Here is a 19,045-nt window from a genome sequence, read left to right as displayed (position 1 = left end):
GAAATTCAGCCGGGTCCTTGAGAAGCGAGTGTGAATGTGAGCGGCGAGGGTTACAGATGATGCTGCCATGTAGAAGTAATGAGCAGTGGTAATAAAAGAGGCAGCAGAGATGGAAAGAGTTGAGGACAGAAGATTATGATCAAAACATGTGGAGTGGTTTGTTTTTTTGCTTTTTTATAAAGGGCTGATCAGAAACGGGAGATGAAGAAGATGAAGTGGCAAAGTTTGGGAGAAAGTATGAAGCAAGAACTTTAAGTTCAGGTTTTTACCACATACTGTAGTTTAAAACCATATATATGGCATTTAAAATATATAAAAGCAGGTCATTGTAAGCTTTAAATTTGTCCACTGCATTGCTTATGGATACAGGGTGTAACAAGATTATTATTTTACTAGGATACAGTAAAAATGGACTTGTGGCTTCTGGCAAAAACCTTGACAAACACACTATACTCAGTGTTTAGTAAACTGAAAAGCCTTTAACGCTGACACTAAAGTACAAAAAAACAGTCAGATCAAAGTTTGGATCATAGTGGTACTGATCTGATACTAAATACAAATATGCCCATTTAGAACAGCTTATTTGTGCTGTCACATAATGATGCTATGTACTGTAATAAAAGCACACTGAAGCTTTTGCCTGTCTGTGTGTCTGTCTGTGTGTTTTACGCTCTCTCCAAACGTATGCACCGCCCTTTGCAGCTGAATCCACTCAGCAATTAAGCCTGGGAGTATTTAAGCGGAGGCAGGGGGAGAGGAGAACCTCAGTCTTTTAGTGTATTTCTGTTTGCAGTGTATGAGCTCATGGAGATTTGTGCGTGCAGTTTGCCAGCTATTTGATTAATTTCCCTTTTAGTTACAGGCTACTAAATTTTGTCGCATTCTTTTTACTTTTATGTGGCGATAGCAGCTTGGCCATGGTTCTGACTTTACTTAATTTAAAAAAAAATGTTGTTTTGTTCCTGAATCACCCAGAGACTTCTTCTGTCGCTTCCCCAGATGCCACAGACTTCCTGGGGAATATAACATGCGCACTTTTGCAGAGTTTCTCTTAAGCAATAATCATGATGTGGCTGGGTGCACATGGATTGCCAAAAAATCTGTAGTGCATAGTTTTAAAAGACCAGCTTAATAATATGCAAGCATGCAATCAGTTAAGTGCTTTGATTTGATTGAATTAATGTGGTTCTTTAGTCACAGAGAATTTCTTCTACCTCTATTTGCATAGAGTGGACTGCCTGGACTATATTATCCTCAGCAAAAAAAAAGAATGAAAAATCCATGATGCCACGAGAAGACCTGCAAGTGCAAAACATCTCCTGTCTACTAGTATCGCCATCTGTTTCCTGCATGACTAACCAGGACACGCAGGTCAAATGTTTTGTGGCTGGATGTACCTGCAGAGATGACAGCGAGGCATGCAAACAGACAAGAAGCTGCTGTCCTCCCCTCGTGGAGGTGAGCCAAACACGGCTCTCGCTGTCTGACAGATAAACAATGAGAGCCACCAGAGAGGGCCGCTGCTTGTGCTGAAGCTACGAGAGCTGATTCAACACTTTGCAGCAAAGACGGATCTTTATTTACCACTGGCCGTGACACGTTTACAAAAAGCTCAGAGATTCATTTCAGTCACTTCCCCGTAAGATATACACGTAGCATTTAATCATAGCGTTGTTCACCTTGTTGAGGAAATACAGTGAAGGCTGCAGTTCTTGTTGTTTTGGCATTGCACTAATGTCAGGTAAACACTGAGGATGCTTTTGTGGGCTGCATGTGTGAAGGTCTTCTCCACTTGGGTTTGGCAACTTGCCACGTGCAGCTTTAGCAAAGCAGAGGACAAATGTGAGCCTGGCTCTCAGCGTTGTTTTAAGAGATAGATGACTAGAACTTTTTTTAATTTTTGCTGTAGAAATCCATGTGATTTCTGTTTGTTTTTTCACCTGTTTTTGTATGAAACCATGTTCTTGATGTTTTGAGAGAAAGTAAAACAGTCAATGTTATTCAGAAAACAGGCCTTAAATATAAATATAAAACAGCATCTAAAAACTTTCTTTATAGGATTTCATCAGTTTGTGGTTCCCGGTTCGCCTCCACAACCCTGAAGCCAGTCTGTGATCTACAGCAAAAGCCAATCAATCTGACCACCACGCTGACTGCTCCTTTAATAGACTGCATGTTTACTTTCATAAAGTTTTATCTCTTTTCCCACAGAGAGGCTAAAAATAGAAATACTACAGGGAAAAAAATAGTTCCAAGTTTGCTACAGGTTTTTCCATTGGCACTGGCACAGCACACTATGCTACTAACGGTTGCAACAGTGGCGTATATTTATTGCTATTTACATGAGGAAAAATCAAGGGGGGAAAGTGGCTTAAATAAATACACTAAAATGTAAGACTTGTCTTAAAATCTGTGCTCTAGTGTGCTGTATCAAAACTGGATTCTTAAAGTGATACTTTTACTAAAGTCAACATTTTAGTTATTATAATGATTGTGGCCGACGGCTTAACAGAGAAGATAAATGTTGTTTATCGAGCAAAAATGCCAAACATTCACAGCTTTCAGATCCTAAAGTGAGAAATCATAGGAAAATAATCATTCGTTACATCTCTGCAAAGGACATGCATCATAGAAAAAGTGGTTTGAAACATGACAAGCCACTCAAAACCCATTCCTGGAGCTTTGTGTGCTCAGCTTTCACTCATTTTTCCATATCGTTAGCTTCATAGCATAAGTGCCTAAGTCATTGACTTAGTCAAATGACTTAGGCAATTATGCTATGAAGCTAACGATATGCTCAATATTTTACACAAACAATTAATTTTGTGAAAATATGGATTAATACTCTACCTCCTTTCAAGCCAGTTTAAAAATATACAAGGCTTGCTGCTCATCTCAATCAATATAAATCTAAATTTAAACTTGATTTAATTAGGCTAATCTCCCCTTCAAGGTCATCTTGTTGTGCACATCTGGATCAATTCCAGGGTAGCTATTTTTAGCACGCTCCTCCAAAAGTCCCGTTATGAACGCTTGCACTTTTGTATCTAGAATTTCACAGAGCAGCAAACATCAGCTGCTGTGTGATCCAGCTGATTACTGTTGATGCAAACTTGGTCTTTGGTTACATCCAGAATCCAAAGAGTAGCTTTCGCTGGAAGAGTCCACAGTGTCCAAGCACAAAGGTGGTGCTGCCAGGAGACATTTGTGGGGTTTTTCAATGTTTAGTCATTTCTCAGGGAGAGTTTTCCAACACTGATATTTACTTTAACCTCCTGAAGCATGTGAGAGATGACATCTGGTATGAACCATCTAAACAGTCTATAGAAAATCTTTTTTTTTAGCCACAGCAACAAAATCCGTGCTAAACACCTGCCACACATGCCAGATTTGATTGCCTCTGACATTATCCTCTTCTCCTAAAAAAATCCAAGATGATCGGTTCCAGTTTCGACACCACACATCACAGAACCAGAGCTGCAAGAGGGTATAATGGGACTTCCAAGCAGCAACCTAAAAGTAACAGCCACATTCAAAGTGCTGTAATGCTTCCTAAAGCGATATTCTTGAAGGAGAGATTGGTCAAATTTAAATCTCTTGTAGCTTTTTATTTTGCTGGGCATACACAGAACTTTACCTTCACACCACATAGGTCTTTTATTAGTCTTTAGTTTGGTAGGTTAGTGCATTTATAAAAATTTAAAAAAGACGAGAGGGGGCATGGATGCCTCCTTACTTAAGCCGTGATGACCTTGTTCATCCTAAGAGCATGGATTGTTTCATTTGCCGTTTTGTAATCTTCCTCATCAATATGTTTTTAGGACTTCTCAAAAAAGCCACTTGAAAAAGCTTCTTTTACCTCATAGAAAGGCTCACTGTGCAGTTTGTGATAATACCAGTCCACAAACACAGTCACAAGCAACAAAAAGGTGCATCTTCATACACAGGACTGGGTGGTAAAGCTGTAAGCACATTAGGTGCTACTGTTCTTAGGCCATGTTTTTAATTTATACAAAATAGCCTAATGCTTAGCATGTTTGGATGAACTATCACTTTAAGCTCCACAGATACCTAATATTACATGGTTATAAAACTTCTTAAATCTCTCCACAGTCTCGGAAATGCTTGATCACCTCCTGGCCTAATTTAGTTTTTGTATCCATGTCCTATTTTGTAACATTGGCTTTTTTGTCGTCTGACTGCCATCTTTCAGAAACTTCCAGAGAGTCTGCACTTTAGGTATCATCTTTAAGCTCCTTGGTTGTAGCAATTTTTCACAGCTCCACATTTTAGCAGTCTCTGATTAGTGAAATCCTGGGCCATTTGTCACCGAAGACACAACAGGCTGAATATTTCTGACCAAGTTATGACATGACCTGCAGGTACTCTGTGCAATTAAGAGCAGCACTTCATAAAATAGTCATTTTTCCCCACAAGTACGGATCACCTCTAGGGTAAAAATAAATAACAGTGGGATGAAGCATAAGAGGGGTGTCCTAGATGGAACTCTCATCGGGTTGCAAGTCCAGTTGTGTGTGTTTCCTTTTCTCCAGGATCCTGTTGAGCTCCTCTGTGAAGGAATGGTAGAGCGGGGACATACCGTCAGGGTCGGCCTGCCTCAGCAGCACGTAGCTGTTTCCGTTCATCTTCCTCAGCACGCTGGGCAGAGTGGCCGAGAGCCCGTTGGCATAGTCCATGTTGGGAAGCGGGGGTGGCATGGGAAGAGGAGGAGCCGGAGGAGGTGTTTTAGCTGGAGACATCTGGCCTTCACCTGGCACTATCTGGAGGAAGCCATCACCCAGGTCCCCAAAGCTCGGCACTGAGATGGACCGACGACCCTGACGGCCATTGCAGTGGCTTGAGATGGTTTTAAGTTCAAGGTGGGAGCTCCTTTTTCTCTCAGAGGCACCTAGGACTTGGAGACCTTGCTGGGAGAACTTCCGATCCTGAGAGGCTCGTCTAGTGCAGAAGCTTACATAAAGAAGGACCACAGTCAAAACTAAGCAAAGCCCACCGAGAACCGCCACCAGAGAGATGTACACGGCCTCCATGTGTCTGTAGGTCTGAAACTCAGGTCTTGAAGGAAGTGGGGCAGGAGGCGAGGGCAAGGGCTGCTCAGTGGGGCTGCCGGTAGAGAAAACAGTCGGGCTGGAAATTGTAGTGGGGTTAGTTGTGGCTGTGGGTTCCACAGGGAAGTACGGCTCTGTGTGAACCCTTACTGTGTAGAGATAGACCAGAACTGAGACTGAGTTCTCGAGAGCAAAGCAGCGGTAAATGCCGCTCTGCTGGGTGCGAGCTCCGATTATCAGGAGGCCATCTGTGCCGATCCGATAGCCCGAATTGAGGTCGTATCCCTGGAGCTCCCTGCCGTTTAGCGTCCAGCGTGGAGTTGCCAGGTTGGAGCGTAGTTCACACTGGAGTAGCACATCGTCACCCGACATCACAGAACGCCTCCGATGGACCACTGAGGATAAAAACAAGAGGACAAGAGACATGAGATGGAGTTAAAAAGAAAAGTGAAGTGAAAAAGACAGAAGAAGACTAGTGGAACGTGAGAACGTGAGAAACAGTGTGACACAAATGCAGGAAGACAGAGCAATGAATATACAAGATGTCGGGTCACCAAGGTTACAATTTAAAAGTGAAGGTGAGCAACGTGTACAGCACCAGCATCGCTTTCCATCACATTTCATAAGCTGCTTTAAATGTAGCGAGCTCTGCAGTGCAGCCAGCAGGCCCGTCTGACCTCCAGCAAGAGAGGAACTGATTAAAATGTGTAAGCTGGGACCTGGGGGATGGGTAGGGAACATACACCTAATAAAATCCCTTAATAGATACTAAAAGCTTTAGTTTTCTGGCAGAGAAGGAAGATGGAAGGAAGATTTTTTAACCCCATCATCTGTGAGAGAGTCAGAAAAACTTATCAAGTGGGAAGGATGGTAAGGTAAAATGAAGAACTAACCTTTTTTAAAAATGAACAAAGACGCTGTGGTATAATGGATTTACAGTGTAGAAATGAAGTGCACGTGAATGTGTGAAGCAACACGTACCATTTCCTGAATTCTCCTTGCAGCCCCTGACCCCTCTCAAGATATCCTGGGTTAGGTTCGACCTGCAATAGTAATTAGGAAAAATTTGCATTTAACCTTCATTAAACTAAGAGATAAGCGTTAGAGTAAAAAGCGAGTGTCTTCTGAGAGCATAAATAACAGCGAGGTATAAAAATGCAGCAAAACTGTGATAAACAGAAACGTGATTGTCATATCATAAAGAAGATTTCTCCAATCAAGATTTCGACACAAAACTACCTGAAAGCTGCAAATATTGAGCCATTTCTGCAGCAAAGCCTTAATATCATAAAAAGAAATAAACTTGAGATAGCTTGGGTTCCCAGCAATAAGAGGAGGATACCTAAATGCTTTTTTTATGCAGCCCACTGTGGATTAGTACTAGGGATAAATTCCCCATCTCCTCCTTTATAGAAGGATTACTATAACAAAATGTTTTTCAAAGAAATAATATGGATATTGTAACTTAATAAGCTTTAAGAAGGAAGCATTACCATCCAAATCTTTTTGCTACTTTCTTTGGATGTGATGCAGCAGCCAAAGTATAAAACAAATCCACGGGGAGGGCCGAAGTGTCTGCTGCAGTAATGGAGATTAAGATGTCTGCTACTCAGTCATGCAGAGTTAATGAAGAGAGGCACAAACAGTCCCCAGTGCAAAGAGTGAACACAAGCATGCCTGTTTACTGTCATGTACCACGTGCACTTTTTTTTCCACTGGAATTAATTTACAAAATCCAGGTAAGCTCCTAGTAAACAAAGGAGGAATCTAACTTAGCAATTTTTGCATAGACCTGCATGTCCTGAAGCCTATTACACCTGATGCTGGGCAACAGATAGGATACACCTGGATGGTTTGACAGTCCTGTAAAACTGATTAGTGATATCATACAGTATTAGCTCCATCTCCAGTAAAGTGGCAGCAATGCAGCACATTTAAGCCTGTGGACACGGTCAAGTTGACCTGCTAAAGTTCAAACTGGGCATCGGAATGGGGAAGAAAGCTCATTTAAGGCACATTGAATGTTGCATGGTTGTTGGTGCCAGGTTGGATGGTCTGAGTACTTCAAAAACTGGTGATCTACAGGGATTTTCCCACACAAACATCCCTAGAGTTAACAGAGAATGAGCCAAAAAAGAGAAAATATTTTCTGGGAGAAAATTCCTTGTTCAAGTCAAAGGTCAAAAGAGAATAACCAGACTTCTTCGAGCTGACAGGATAACAAGAGTAACTCAAATAGTCACTCATTACGATTAAGGAATGTGGAAGAGTATCTAATGCACAACTCGTTAAACCTTAAAGTAGTCGGGCTACAGCAACAGAAGACCACGCCAGGTGCTACTCCTGATAGCTAAGAATAGAAAACGACTAGAACTCATAGGATCAGAGTTTGGAGTAAAGAACATGAAGGCACACATCCATTCTGCCTTATATCAACAGCTCAGGCTGCTGGTGGTGTAATGTGGGGGATATTTTATTGGCATATATCCCACGGAGAGTTAAGGCAGCTCTGAATGCAAACGGGGTCCAAATGGTACTAACAAGGTGTTCCTCATAAAGGTTTGGTGAGTGTACATTAGCATTTATTTAATATTGACAAAATACTCTCAAAGTTTTAATTATTGTGTTGTACCAGTTGTACCAGTTTCTCTCATGTAAATATTTCAGATGGCGATATGTAAAGTAAAATGTTACTGAAAGAGGAAAGACACGATTTCACTCACTTCCACCCTGTTTGTTTTTCCGTTCTACATGCAGAGCTACATGAGACATAAAGATTGAAATCATATCCAAATGGGTGGGGGCTTTTTTTGTGTGTGTGCGTACTTGAAATTCAAAACTTCCCATTATGTGCGAAGCTCCTGCTGAGCTGAACAGAGCTGATGAGAAAAATCCAGGTCAACTACATTGTCTTAGACCTGCTTTCATAGAAGATTTGTTGGAGGGATACAGAAGCTGTATAAATAATTAACTGTGCTCTGGTATTGTTTGGCCCAGAAGGAAGAAATAAACATAAGCTAAAAAAGGTCATGTAATGCAAAAATGTACAGCACAAAAAGTTAATCATCTTATTCACCTCTCCCTAATCTCCTGTAATTTTTCCAGAGGGCTTGATGGTAATGTTATGTTAAATCAACATGCCATCAGTTATGAGCAGTTCACCACATTATTTAACAGTTACATTAGAAAAAAATAAATAAAATCTAAATAAAAAGTACATTTTATGCTCAATTTTTCAGCTCATGTAAAAAAATAGATATAGAGTTAACAGAATATGACAAAATTAGGAAAAATCGGAGACTACAGAGCAGGTGGAACTGTGGAGAAGGTTTAGGGAAGTATAGATTCAGGATCTATGGAAGAGCAAAGCAAATGTATCTTGTTTGTTTTCTGCCAGATCTCTGTAACCCCATTTTTTTTTGCATGCATTGTGTAATTATGCATGTGTGTGACACTAAAATACATTGAGTCTGTGTCCTTACTGGAAATATTCTTTTTTTTTGAGTGCATGTGCCCTTACTTTTGTGCACGTGAAGATATTTCCACACACACTTTCCCATCCCAGCCGCAGAAGGGGTCTCTGGCGAACACACAGTCATAACAGGAAGTGTACCTCTTGCAGGCTGACATCGGTACCTGCACGACTCCAGAGTGCGACCCAACATAGACACTCCTCTGTAAAACAGGAGCATATTTGGAAGATTTTTTCCTCATGTTAAATATTGTAATGCCCTTCAGTATAGACAGTGTATTTGTTCTTTAATCATCAGTTATTAATCGGTGGAGAAGGGAAGAGTTCCACAACCTTTTTGGGGTATGACAGGGATTTAGGCGCAAAGGTTGCCCATTTTCATTTAGATATAAATCCTTATTCTGTTAACGTACAGTTTTACTGTAGATATATTTAAACCTACCAGAGCTGAGGAGATGACCAGGCTCTCTATGGGCTGTGGTTCATCAAACAGCTGCAGCTCTTCTATGATATGCATTTCTCCATCAATGTCCACAGCTCTATGCAGCCAGCCGTCATCTGCAACAACAGAGAAAACCTTGTTGAGTTAAACTGAGATGTGAATATAACAAAATGCTGGCTGTATGAACAAGACTGATGTAGCCACTCAGTCTGAAACTCATGCTAGTGACAATTCTTTCTAAAGACTAGCAGGGGCAAAATCCACTGATAATAAAAAGATTGACCCTAGTTTTCACTTGATTTAATACCTCGGTAAACGCTATGCTGATTGCTTTATAGTCTCCATTTCTAGTTCCACCACTATTTCACCATGAGTTCCTCTCCTTTTACACAGATAGCAGCCAATGATGCAGAGGTATTCCTTGTAGCATGAGATGGTGCATTGTCTTGCATGAAGATGGTTGTGTTGCAGAAGGCACAGTTCTTCTCTTTCTACCATGGAAGAAAGCGGTCAGTCAGAAACTCCACATACTGGCTCAAAACATGACTCCACCACCTCCTTGCTGACGATGCAGCCTTGTTGGGATATGGTGGCCGTCCACCAACCATCCACCACTGCATCCATCAGTGAACAAGACTGTTTGAAAATTAGTCTTCATGAGTTCTGGGCCCACCACAGCCGTTTCTGCTTGTGAGCATTGGTTAGGGGTGGCCGAATAGAAGGTTTATGCACAACTGCAAATCTATGGAGGATCCTACACCTTGATGTTCGCCGGGCTCCACAGGCACCAGCAGCTTCAAATATGTGTTTGCTGCTTTGTAATGGCCTTTTAGCAGCTGCTCTCTTAATCTGATGTATTTGTCTGGCGGAAACCTTCATAATAATAATAATAATAATAATGGATTGCATTTATATAGCGCTTTTCCGGACCCCTCAAAGCGCTTTACAATACCACTATTCATTCACTTTCACATTCATACACTGGTGAAGGCAAGCTACAGTTGTAGCCACAGCTGCCCTGGGGCCTTTATCTTTATCTTTATTCCATCCATGGGTTTAATTGAAAAACAACTTATTTCATCTTTATGACACTTAAACACAATTTGCATAATAATTTGGAATGCGGTGTATTGTTATTTCATGGCACTGCTAAATGCAGATATGGTGTTTATTTGGTCATTTCATTGGATTTCTTGTATGAAACTCACCAGTTCCCAAAAACAGAACAGTGTAAATATTTCCATCCAGTGCCGGCTCTTTGTGCACTGCTATCTTGACATAGTTGACACTTCTTTTGAACATGAGGGGGCGCACACCTATTGGGTGCACCTGTTTGGCCATCAGCGGGTGCCTTCTGGCGAAGGTGAGGACATTGTCTGGGAGATCTCGAGACGAGTTGATGTTCTGGGACCTGTGCAGATCTGTTATACACTGAAGATACAGACAGAAAAAATGACTAAAAATACAGAACATAACAATCGCTGATGATGGTGGAGAGAAGGTTAATGCTTTAAAACTTACAGAGCCGGGTCTTGGATCTGGGACTTTTCCTGTGTACTCCCTCCATTTTGAGTCTTGCACCTCCATGTACGGCCCTTCGAAAACCTTCTGCACATCTGAGAAGGCGTACTGGCAGATAGCAGACGCTTTGATATTCTTCCTGTAACACAATCCCCAACACCCCAAAGACATGTCCAGGGGACACACTCAGGATTAATGACTCAAAGTTGAAAAACGGCTGGATTGAATTTCAAAAGCATCACAGATCATCAGGCCTCACTGACAGGCAAAAGGTTAACTAGCTGACTCTTTATTCTATGAAAACTGTGGGTATTATGGTGGGTTTTTTCCTTTTCACATTGGCATGTGGGAGTGACGTCACTGACAGGTGTGTAATTTTACCCCTTTATCTCTTCCAGAGGGATGCGTTTTCAACACTAGCATACAGTGCAAAAATACCCACTCCTTGTGAGTCATAAATAAAACAACCTATTTGTGGTTTTGGTCCTGCAGCTGTGAGGAAAAAGAAGAAGAAAAAGACTTTGTCCAACAGTATGAGTGATTAGTTGATTAGTTGCATGGTAAACCTTAACCTTGAGCCCTAAAGGTGAGATTAGTAATGGATGGAAAATGTCTTTGTCACACTCTTTAGACCATTGTGTAGTCATCAGAGTCTTCAAAAGCATCAAAGTGAGGAAAATAAGAGCGAACTGAGACCAGAATGTGTCTTGAAACTACCAGGAAGTACACCTCAGGGGATTAGTCATTCTTACACATGTGTGTCTGATGCATAGTGATGACTACTACTCATACATGTGTAATAACAAAGAAAGAAAGAAAGAAAGAAAGAAAGAAAGAAAGAAAGAAAGAAAGAAAGAAAGAAAGAAAGAAAGAAAGAAAGAAAGAAAGAAAGAAAGAAAGAAAGAAAGAAAGCAAGAAAGAAAGAAAGAAAGAAAGAAAGAAAGAAAGAAAGGCAATGTCTACACTAGCCCGGATAAATTTGAAAATGGCGTATACGTCTGAAAATGCTCCGCGTCCACACTATTGTTTTCATGCGTTTTCACAGAGTTGTGCGTCCACACACAAAACCCTTACGTTCCAGTACTGCGCATGCGTATCAACCAGCCTCATTTCTGTCTGTCGTTTATTTACTTTCCAGCTCTTCGACACGTCGCGTCAAAATTTTGAGGAAAAGCATCGCGAGTTTTTTAAATGGACTGACAATGAGGTGGAGCTGTTGCTGCGAGTAACACAAAAGTACAATGTTGCAAAAGCGAGTGAGACTTAAAGAATTTGAAGAAAAGCTATCTGGAGCAGGTACAAACTGATATTAATCTTTAATAGGGCAGTCAAAATTGAGAGCAAACAAAACAACTGCTGTGTAATGCCCTCCGCTATCTTAGTTTAATTGGTCACATGACTTAAATGTGTCACCGTTTTCGAAAAGGCTCCGGTTTCGCTGTTTACACTGCGACGCGGAAATGGCGTTTTCAAATCTATCCACTTTGGAAAGCGTTTTCAAAAAGCTCAGTTTTCTTTGACCAAAAATGTCTCAGTGTGGACGGAAGGCCAAAACGGAGAGAAAAAGATGCGTTTTCAACGTATTAGAGTGGACATGGCCAAAAGAAAGAAATTAAAAGCAACAAAAGACAAAACAGAACGTAAGAGAACAGAATGAACGCAACCAAAAAAGAAAAAAGTAAGAAAGCCAACAACTAAATAGGACACCTAGAAAACTGCAAACCACAAAAGATGGAAGGCTAGAGTAATCAAGACAGAGAGATAAAAACATGAAAGCAACAACCAAGAAACAAGAAACAAAGAAAGAAAGCTGGCAACCAATGAAGAAAGAAACTAGACATCAATCTTCTGTTTATCCTATTCAGGGTTGTCAGGCAGATGGAACCTATTCCAGCTATCATAGGGCAACCACTGCGCCAGCCCAAAAGCCACCAAAAGACAAAAAAGAAAGGAAGTTAGCAATAAAGAAAGAACGAAAGAAAGTGATCAAAAGTGGAAAAAAAAGACAAAAGAAATGAAGGGCAAGAAAGACGGAAAGAATGAACTGCAGTCCTGCAGTGAATGAGAGGACACACACTGATATCCACTAAACTACAGCAGTGGGAAAATGGAAAGAAGCAAAGGAGAAATAGATAATAGATGTCTCATTGCAATGCTATCCTCACCATCAGAATCTAAACACCCCTGGGACAGTTTTATGCAGCATGACTCTGCATATCAGCATAAACACACACTCAGATCACATCACATTTTCCATTGGCAGTCGTCATCTTCACACACACACCCACGCACACACACATCAGCTCTCACCGCAGCTTGGCTTTCTGTTGATAAGAACTCACCTAGGATTTGAAAGAATGACTTTTTTCTCATTATCAGTTAATCTGCCGATTACTTCTACGATCAATCATCTAATCTTGACGGTGTCAGAATGTAGAGAAAAGATCCAGAGCACCAAAAGATATCTTGAAATGGCTGGATTTGTCTGACAGCCAGTGTAAAATCCAACAATATTTAGTATGCGACGACATAACACAGGGAAAAGCAGCAAATACCCCAAACAGAGAAGCACAAACCACAAGCAGTTTTACTTAATTTAATGACTTAATTGAGTCGTGTTAAAGGATTATTGGTTGATTAGTTAATCTCTGAATTACATGTTTGGGGAAGAAACATCGTTTTGTTCATCATCTGAATAAAATAGATCTCGTGGTCTCTCAAAAGAGGAATTAACATCACATTTACTTCCAGCTGAATATCACATTCTTGTTTCTCTGTTTTTTACGTCTTGATGCAACACAATGCAATAAAGAAATAATTTTCCCCTTTTGGAATAAAAGAACTTGGATGGTTTCCACACAGTTTTGGCCATCCAAGCACAGGCGGACACACTGGCACAGTCCCAAGTTTTATACACTCACATCTGTTCACTTTCTGCTTCCAAATATATTTTTTTTTTCAGAGCTGAATGTTTAAATGAGTGTTTAAATTGTAAATTAGTGTGATACTCAGAGGCTGGCAGGTTATTCATTAAAACCTTTTTTAAATGTAAAACCTAAGTAGCTCAGAAACAACAAAATAAACAGAAAACAAAAAAGTTTGTATAATTAAGCCATCTGAAAAAAGGAAAACCACTGAGCAAACAGTGTTTGACTGCAGATATATTCTGTTTTCACATGCTGCACATTCCACTTTAAAACTACTTGACTGAGTTCAAAGAGGAGAAATGCAGATAAGCATTCAGATTTATGGGATCCCCTCCTACACACACTGCACTATATTCCATTACATTTAACCTTATTTTTAAAGCTTCAGCTCACTGGACTCAAGCTCCTGAAATGGTCCTAAACAAAGGATGTTTAAATCTGACCATCTTATCCCACTGAGTGATTATTAAAAGTTGTAACTATGTGCATTATTGACCAGCTCAATTACAGTACCTCATTAAGCTAATACATGTCAGTGACAGCCCCGCACACAAAAAAAAAAAACAGGCTGGGGAAACTATTTCTTGTTCAAGACTTTTGCTTGGTTTAAAAATACTGGAAAATTAAGTAAGTTCCTTTTCTCAACCATTGATTAGATATAATGACACAGTCACACCAAATATTAGAAAAGTTAAATATTCTGGCTATTGCCAGGTGTATACAAGATCTGACAGAAAACTAAAGACAGTGACAGATGATCTTTTTTTTAGTTTACAGTAATGTTGGGACCATAATGCACCAATTAAATACCATGTTGCATATAATATGGATTGGAATTGGGCAGCTGAGACTGTAGACTTCTCACAAAACAGTCTACTGAGGCCACACTAACAGCAAAGACTGGACATTTTCTCATAGACTTCTTAGAGAAGCTGCGCCCTTGGTAACCATTAAAAAGTTTGCAGATTCATTTTTCACTCTTCGTCACTTCACTTCTCAGACATCCATCTATGGTTCAAAGCCATAAAATTGTTTGCTGCCCATATGCAATGGGTGCTGAGGGCTTTGAGTTTGGCTCTCAGTAGTTATTTTCAGGAAGTTGATGCTTCTTGCTATACCAAGAAATATTCTGAAAATTGTTCTCAAAGTTTGGATCTTTGCATGAATTCTACAAATGTTCTCAGATGTTTGGGTTTGTAAGTTGATATTTGATAATAACTTGAAGTTTTAATTTATAGATTACAAAAAATGTTTTGTTTTTTATAGAAACAAGCATACATGCATGAATTAATGATCTTAATCACTAGTTTCTAGTTTGATCTAATACATCACAATATTCTTTCATGCAAAAAAAACCCAAACTACATGTTTGTAGAGCATAAATGAGTCAAAATCAGCTCTTACCATTCCAGACCAAAGATACCATAAAAAATGCTGCTGCGAGCGTCTCGCTCCTGCAGGACGAACACGTCACGCAGGATATTGAGGTGCAGCTCATACTCTGGGACTGAGCACACCATTCTAGCCTTGAGGAACGAGGTCCACTTCCTCTGCAAAGTCCTCTGGCCTCCCCAGTCAGTCTGCAGAGAGAGGAGACAGAGGTGGAATTAAATGATGTAAAGATAAACAACACAATGATTTTAATGATGCGGGTGATGCACAAACAGTGCATTTATATAAGAAAAGATTAGATCCAATTGAGATTATGCAGATATAATGAATATATAGGGAGGAGCTGAATGTTGGTATTCAAACTCAGTGTCCCTAGTGTAGCACATTTCTCTGATTGCATTTCAGAAGCAGTGGGAGGTAAGGCTGTAAGACATTTTTCTCCCTAAAAGAGTAATTTGGCACACCTCATTTAGATAAGATGAAAAAAGAGATGGATTCGATTTTTTCTTTGTTTGTCTGTATTAGAGGTTCTCATCTTTCTTTATTTGTGGCTTTAGGGGACATCTGTTGTTCATCAAAAGCCTCTGCCTGCATTGGCCTCCCACACAAGAAAGCCAAAGTAAATCAACATAAGATATACACTTAAAACCTTAGGAGCAGTTCTGTCAATAATACCAATTCAATTTATGGCACAAGACGAATGAAAGAAGAGACGAAAAGGAGTGCAGACAGATGAATCCAATCTTTAAATTTCATTCATTTGACAGAAGGAAATCTGTAGAGACTTGAAAGCAACAAATAAGCATTTCTTACAGAGATGATAGCAGGTTATTACTGTGGGAAGAGCTAAAGGGATGCAATGGCAGATTACAGTCTCTGTCAATCAACGCACAGTCAGGGTCACTGGGCTGTCATGAGGTAAATTTAAGGCAGTAATAGTGAAGAATCCAAGCATACCAGAGGGGGAATTAACCCTAGATGAGCCTGTGCTGCAGTGTATTCTCAAAATACAACTGAGAAAAACAACAACAACAACTTAAAACTACAGCACCATTCTCTTTACTGGAGATGTATAGCAAGAAAAATGTTAAATAATGTCAAACTGGCACCTATTTCTGCTTTTTGCAATGGTCTTGTTTTCATGTCATCATGTCTCTTCTTTGTTAAAGTAGGCATGACTGGCGAGGAAGTAGAAGCTGTCTGGCTGGGAAGTGAGAAGCAGAAGAGGACAACCGGCTAGGCAACTCAAAAATGGCAAGTCGTCAGTGGTTTCAGGCCAGGGGCTACTGCCAGAGCCGTCACTATCTGTGGATCTGCCATCAACCAGCGTGGTGCCTGGCCGCCATGGGGGCTGAGCTGGGGACCACTCGACATCTGCATGTGCTGCCGTGGCCTAGTTCAGACTGAGTTATTACACTCGACTGCTCTGACAACTCCACAGTGCTGGTGAAGGGAGAGGAAGAGCCCAGACCTTATTTCCAGAAATGACTACTTTCGAATGCTGTGAGAATGAAGACAAGACACAGTGAGTGTGTATATGGGTTTGAAAAGTAAGAGAGCAAGAAATGCTCAAAAATGAGCTCCCTGCATTTGTTTAATGAGCTTTTGGGACAAAAGCTTGCAGCAACACAGGGGTATTGGGGTATTTTACAACTTTATTATTCAATGCCAGTGGAAACAGGACAAAAAGAGAGAGAAATATCCTCAACAGAGGTCCTTGAGAATCATTTTAATGGAAATAAAATGATGTGTTTTTTCAGCAAAGCAGCAGAGACACTTAGGGAAAAGACCAACAGCAGACAGCGATGTGAAAATCAATACTGGGTGTTTAAACCTTTAGCAACCTGTTTTTCATACTAAAAGATCCAAAACATGAGGCTTTTTTTCAATGAACTCTTACAGTGAAAATAGTGTCCAGACTATCTGTGTACTGTATACATAATTGAAAAGCAACAAACTCATGCTGCTGCTGTTTGTATTGTATGAATAAAATTACATGGACACCGGTAATCATTCACGCACCCCCCATCCACCCATTTATCTCTATTTTTTCAACCATTCATCTAACTTAGTAGTCAAAGGGGGCTGGAACTTTTCCCAGCTTTCATGGTGTGAGAAACAGCATACATCCCGGACGCTGTGATGCCAGTCCATCACAGGGCCAACACACAGAGAGCCAGATCATTTATTACTCTCTATTAAGGGAATTTAATGTGGACTATGAGCCTATATGAAAAATGAATTTAAAAATTGGCACTTTTAAGCACTATTAGTCATTTTCTCTACACCATTAACTGTGCCATTGCTGTCACACAATTAAAACTTGACACATCAATGTCAAATAAATGCCATTTACCCTAAATGCATGTATGTTCCATCCCTGTTACTTATTCCCTAATCACTCTTCTGAGTCCAGTCTGCTAAGCACTCACCCCCCTTTGCAACTTGCCTGGGAACCATGAAGGAAGTTCAACACAGCCATGCTTACTTTGTATTAGCAGGCTTGACAAATCCTAAAACCCCAGTCAGGGATAAGGGGTGTGACAATGGCAGTTATCAACATTCTGTGTTAAGCTGGGCTTTCTGCCTGGCTCTGTGCACGCTCACATAAAAAGGAGCGTTTCACACATCATATTGACTCTTCAGCACAACATGATCCCCATGAGTGACACCTACACCAATCAGACACGTTATCAGATGAAAGCGTTGATAATAAAATGGTGATAAATGTTTATAAAGAACACAAAGGAGCATAGAAGATGTAACAGTAAAATGCAATACTGATGGAAATAAGACAAAAGAATAACGCTGCTATTCCAGCAGTGCAAAACAGACTTAACAGCAGAGTAGAGTCAAGTACGACAGTTTTTACTTAACTCATGATGTCAGTAATATATTGCTTAAAAACTTGGACATACATGACACATTCATGTTTTTGTTTGTTTTCTGTGTCCTGTTCTTTTTGTATATGTGTGTTTTTTGCTGCTGATACAACCAAATTTCCCCTTGTGGGACAATTAAAGGATTATTCTATTCTATTCTATTCTATTCACCCAGCTGAGAATCTATAGTAGGTTTAACAAATGTAATTTAAAAATTCACGGAAAACCTATTTTAAGCTGAAATTGACCATAGCCTCCTCCCAACCAGGTTATGCGTTCAGCACATGTTACCATGGTGATTTAACCACATAAAAAGACAGCCAATTTTGTGACATAAAAAATTCTGACTTTATGCTCAACATAGCTTGCTCTGTAGTACACTCAAATAATCTTGATTATCAAGCGTTCCAGAGTTCCTTATAGTTGTACTGTGCTCTGTTGCGTGTTTCACTGGTTGTTTAATTCCTCTTTTGATTAAAAATTTGGATTCCCCTTAGAGCCATTACTTTGGCTTTTGTCTTCTCTTTGAAGCCACATTGCATTCATGTCAGTGTCCACAATAACATCTTCCCAAGATAAGCTTCGAAACATTATTATAAAACTAACAGCAGCACAAGGTCAAAAAGACGTGTGGCACAGCTGCACCATAAATTCTTTTGTTATGCACAAACAAAACAATAAACTACTGCTGTATTTTATAATATCATCTTTCAGCGATTATTTACTGTATATTTTCCAGCATATTCCTCTATAAACCTGTGCATCCTCAAGTACAGCTCTTCTGGCAAACCACTTCTTTCCTTCTGTCCTCTCTCCTCCTGTTGCATTTTAGGAATTGAAACTAAGATGACGTAGGACAGAGGAGACAAGGAAGCACAACTTAGAGAAAAAAAAGCTAAAGAGAAATAATAATGAAAGTATGAACATTAGTAAATGATATATTAAAAAAAGGAAACAAAACTCTACAAGTACATAACAGAGAATTCACACCATGTCAAAATCTTTGAAAAATTTCCTGCTCAGTAGGTTTTCCTGTTAGTGTTCTCTCATTCATTCACTTAAATCCTTTTCACAGGATCACAAAAAATGAAACACAACTGCTTCATTTCACCAGCTGAGTCATTGACTTACTCTTTTGATGCCTACAAAAGCACACCGTGATGGTAATTATACCCCCATGAATGGCTAAAATAAATGACAAGCGGGAGGAAAAGGAGCAAGAGTAACCTCTAGGAATGGTTGCTGGGCATGCTGTCTAGACTGGGAATGCTGACAGCAAGTGAAATGAGGTGAGATGGGAAGTAGAGGAAGAAGAGCAGGAGAAGGCGGAGTTGAAGATG

The 19,045-nt window shown here is 40.1% G+C and overlaps 1 protein-coding gene across 1 annotated transcript in view; it reads right to left on the bottom strand.

The window, feature by feature from the left end:
- Positions 1-2,797: 2,797 nt before the first annotated feature.
- Positions 2,798-19,045, bottom strand: part of sema4gb (sema domain, immunoglobulin domain (Ig), transmembrane domain (TM) and short cytoplasmic domain, (semaphorin) 4Gb) — a 57,656-nt gene continuing 41,408 nt past the window's right edge. Inside the window, exons 9-15 of the mRNA XM_085466783.1 lie at positions 14,836-15,011; positions 10,505-10,643; positions 10,192-10,414; positions 8,984-9,099; positions 8,590-8,744; positions 6,051-6,112; positions 2,798-5,464 (exon numbers count right to left, since the gene is read on the bottom strand). Of these exons, the coding sequence (XP_085322909.1) occupies positions 4,497-5,464; positions 6,051-6,112; positions 8,590-8,744; positions 8,984-9,099; positions 10,192-10,414; positions 10,505-10,643; positions 14,836-15,011 (1,839 nt within the window). The 3' untranslated portion in view covers positions 2,798-4,496. The remainder of the gene's footprint in view (positions 5,465-6,050; positions 6,113-8,589; positions 8,745-8,983; positions 9,100-10,191; positions 10,415-10,504; positions 10,644-14,835; positions 15,012-19,045) is intronic.

The sequence above is a fragment of the Copadichromis virginalis genome, linkage group LG8 (assembly GCF_057382275.1).
Source record: "Copadichromis virginalis isolate Kocher_CV1m ecotype Utaka linkage group LG8, C_Virginalis_male_GT1.1, whole genome shotgun sequence".
In the NCBI taxonomy this organism is placed as follows: Eukaryota; Metazoa; Chordata; class Actinopteri; order Cichliformes; family Cichlidae; genus Copadichromis; species Copadichromis virginalis.
This window is presented reverse-complemented; position numbering and strand designations above follow the sequence as displayed.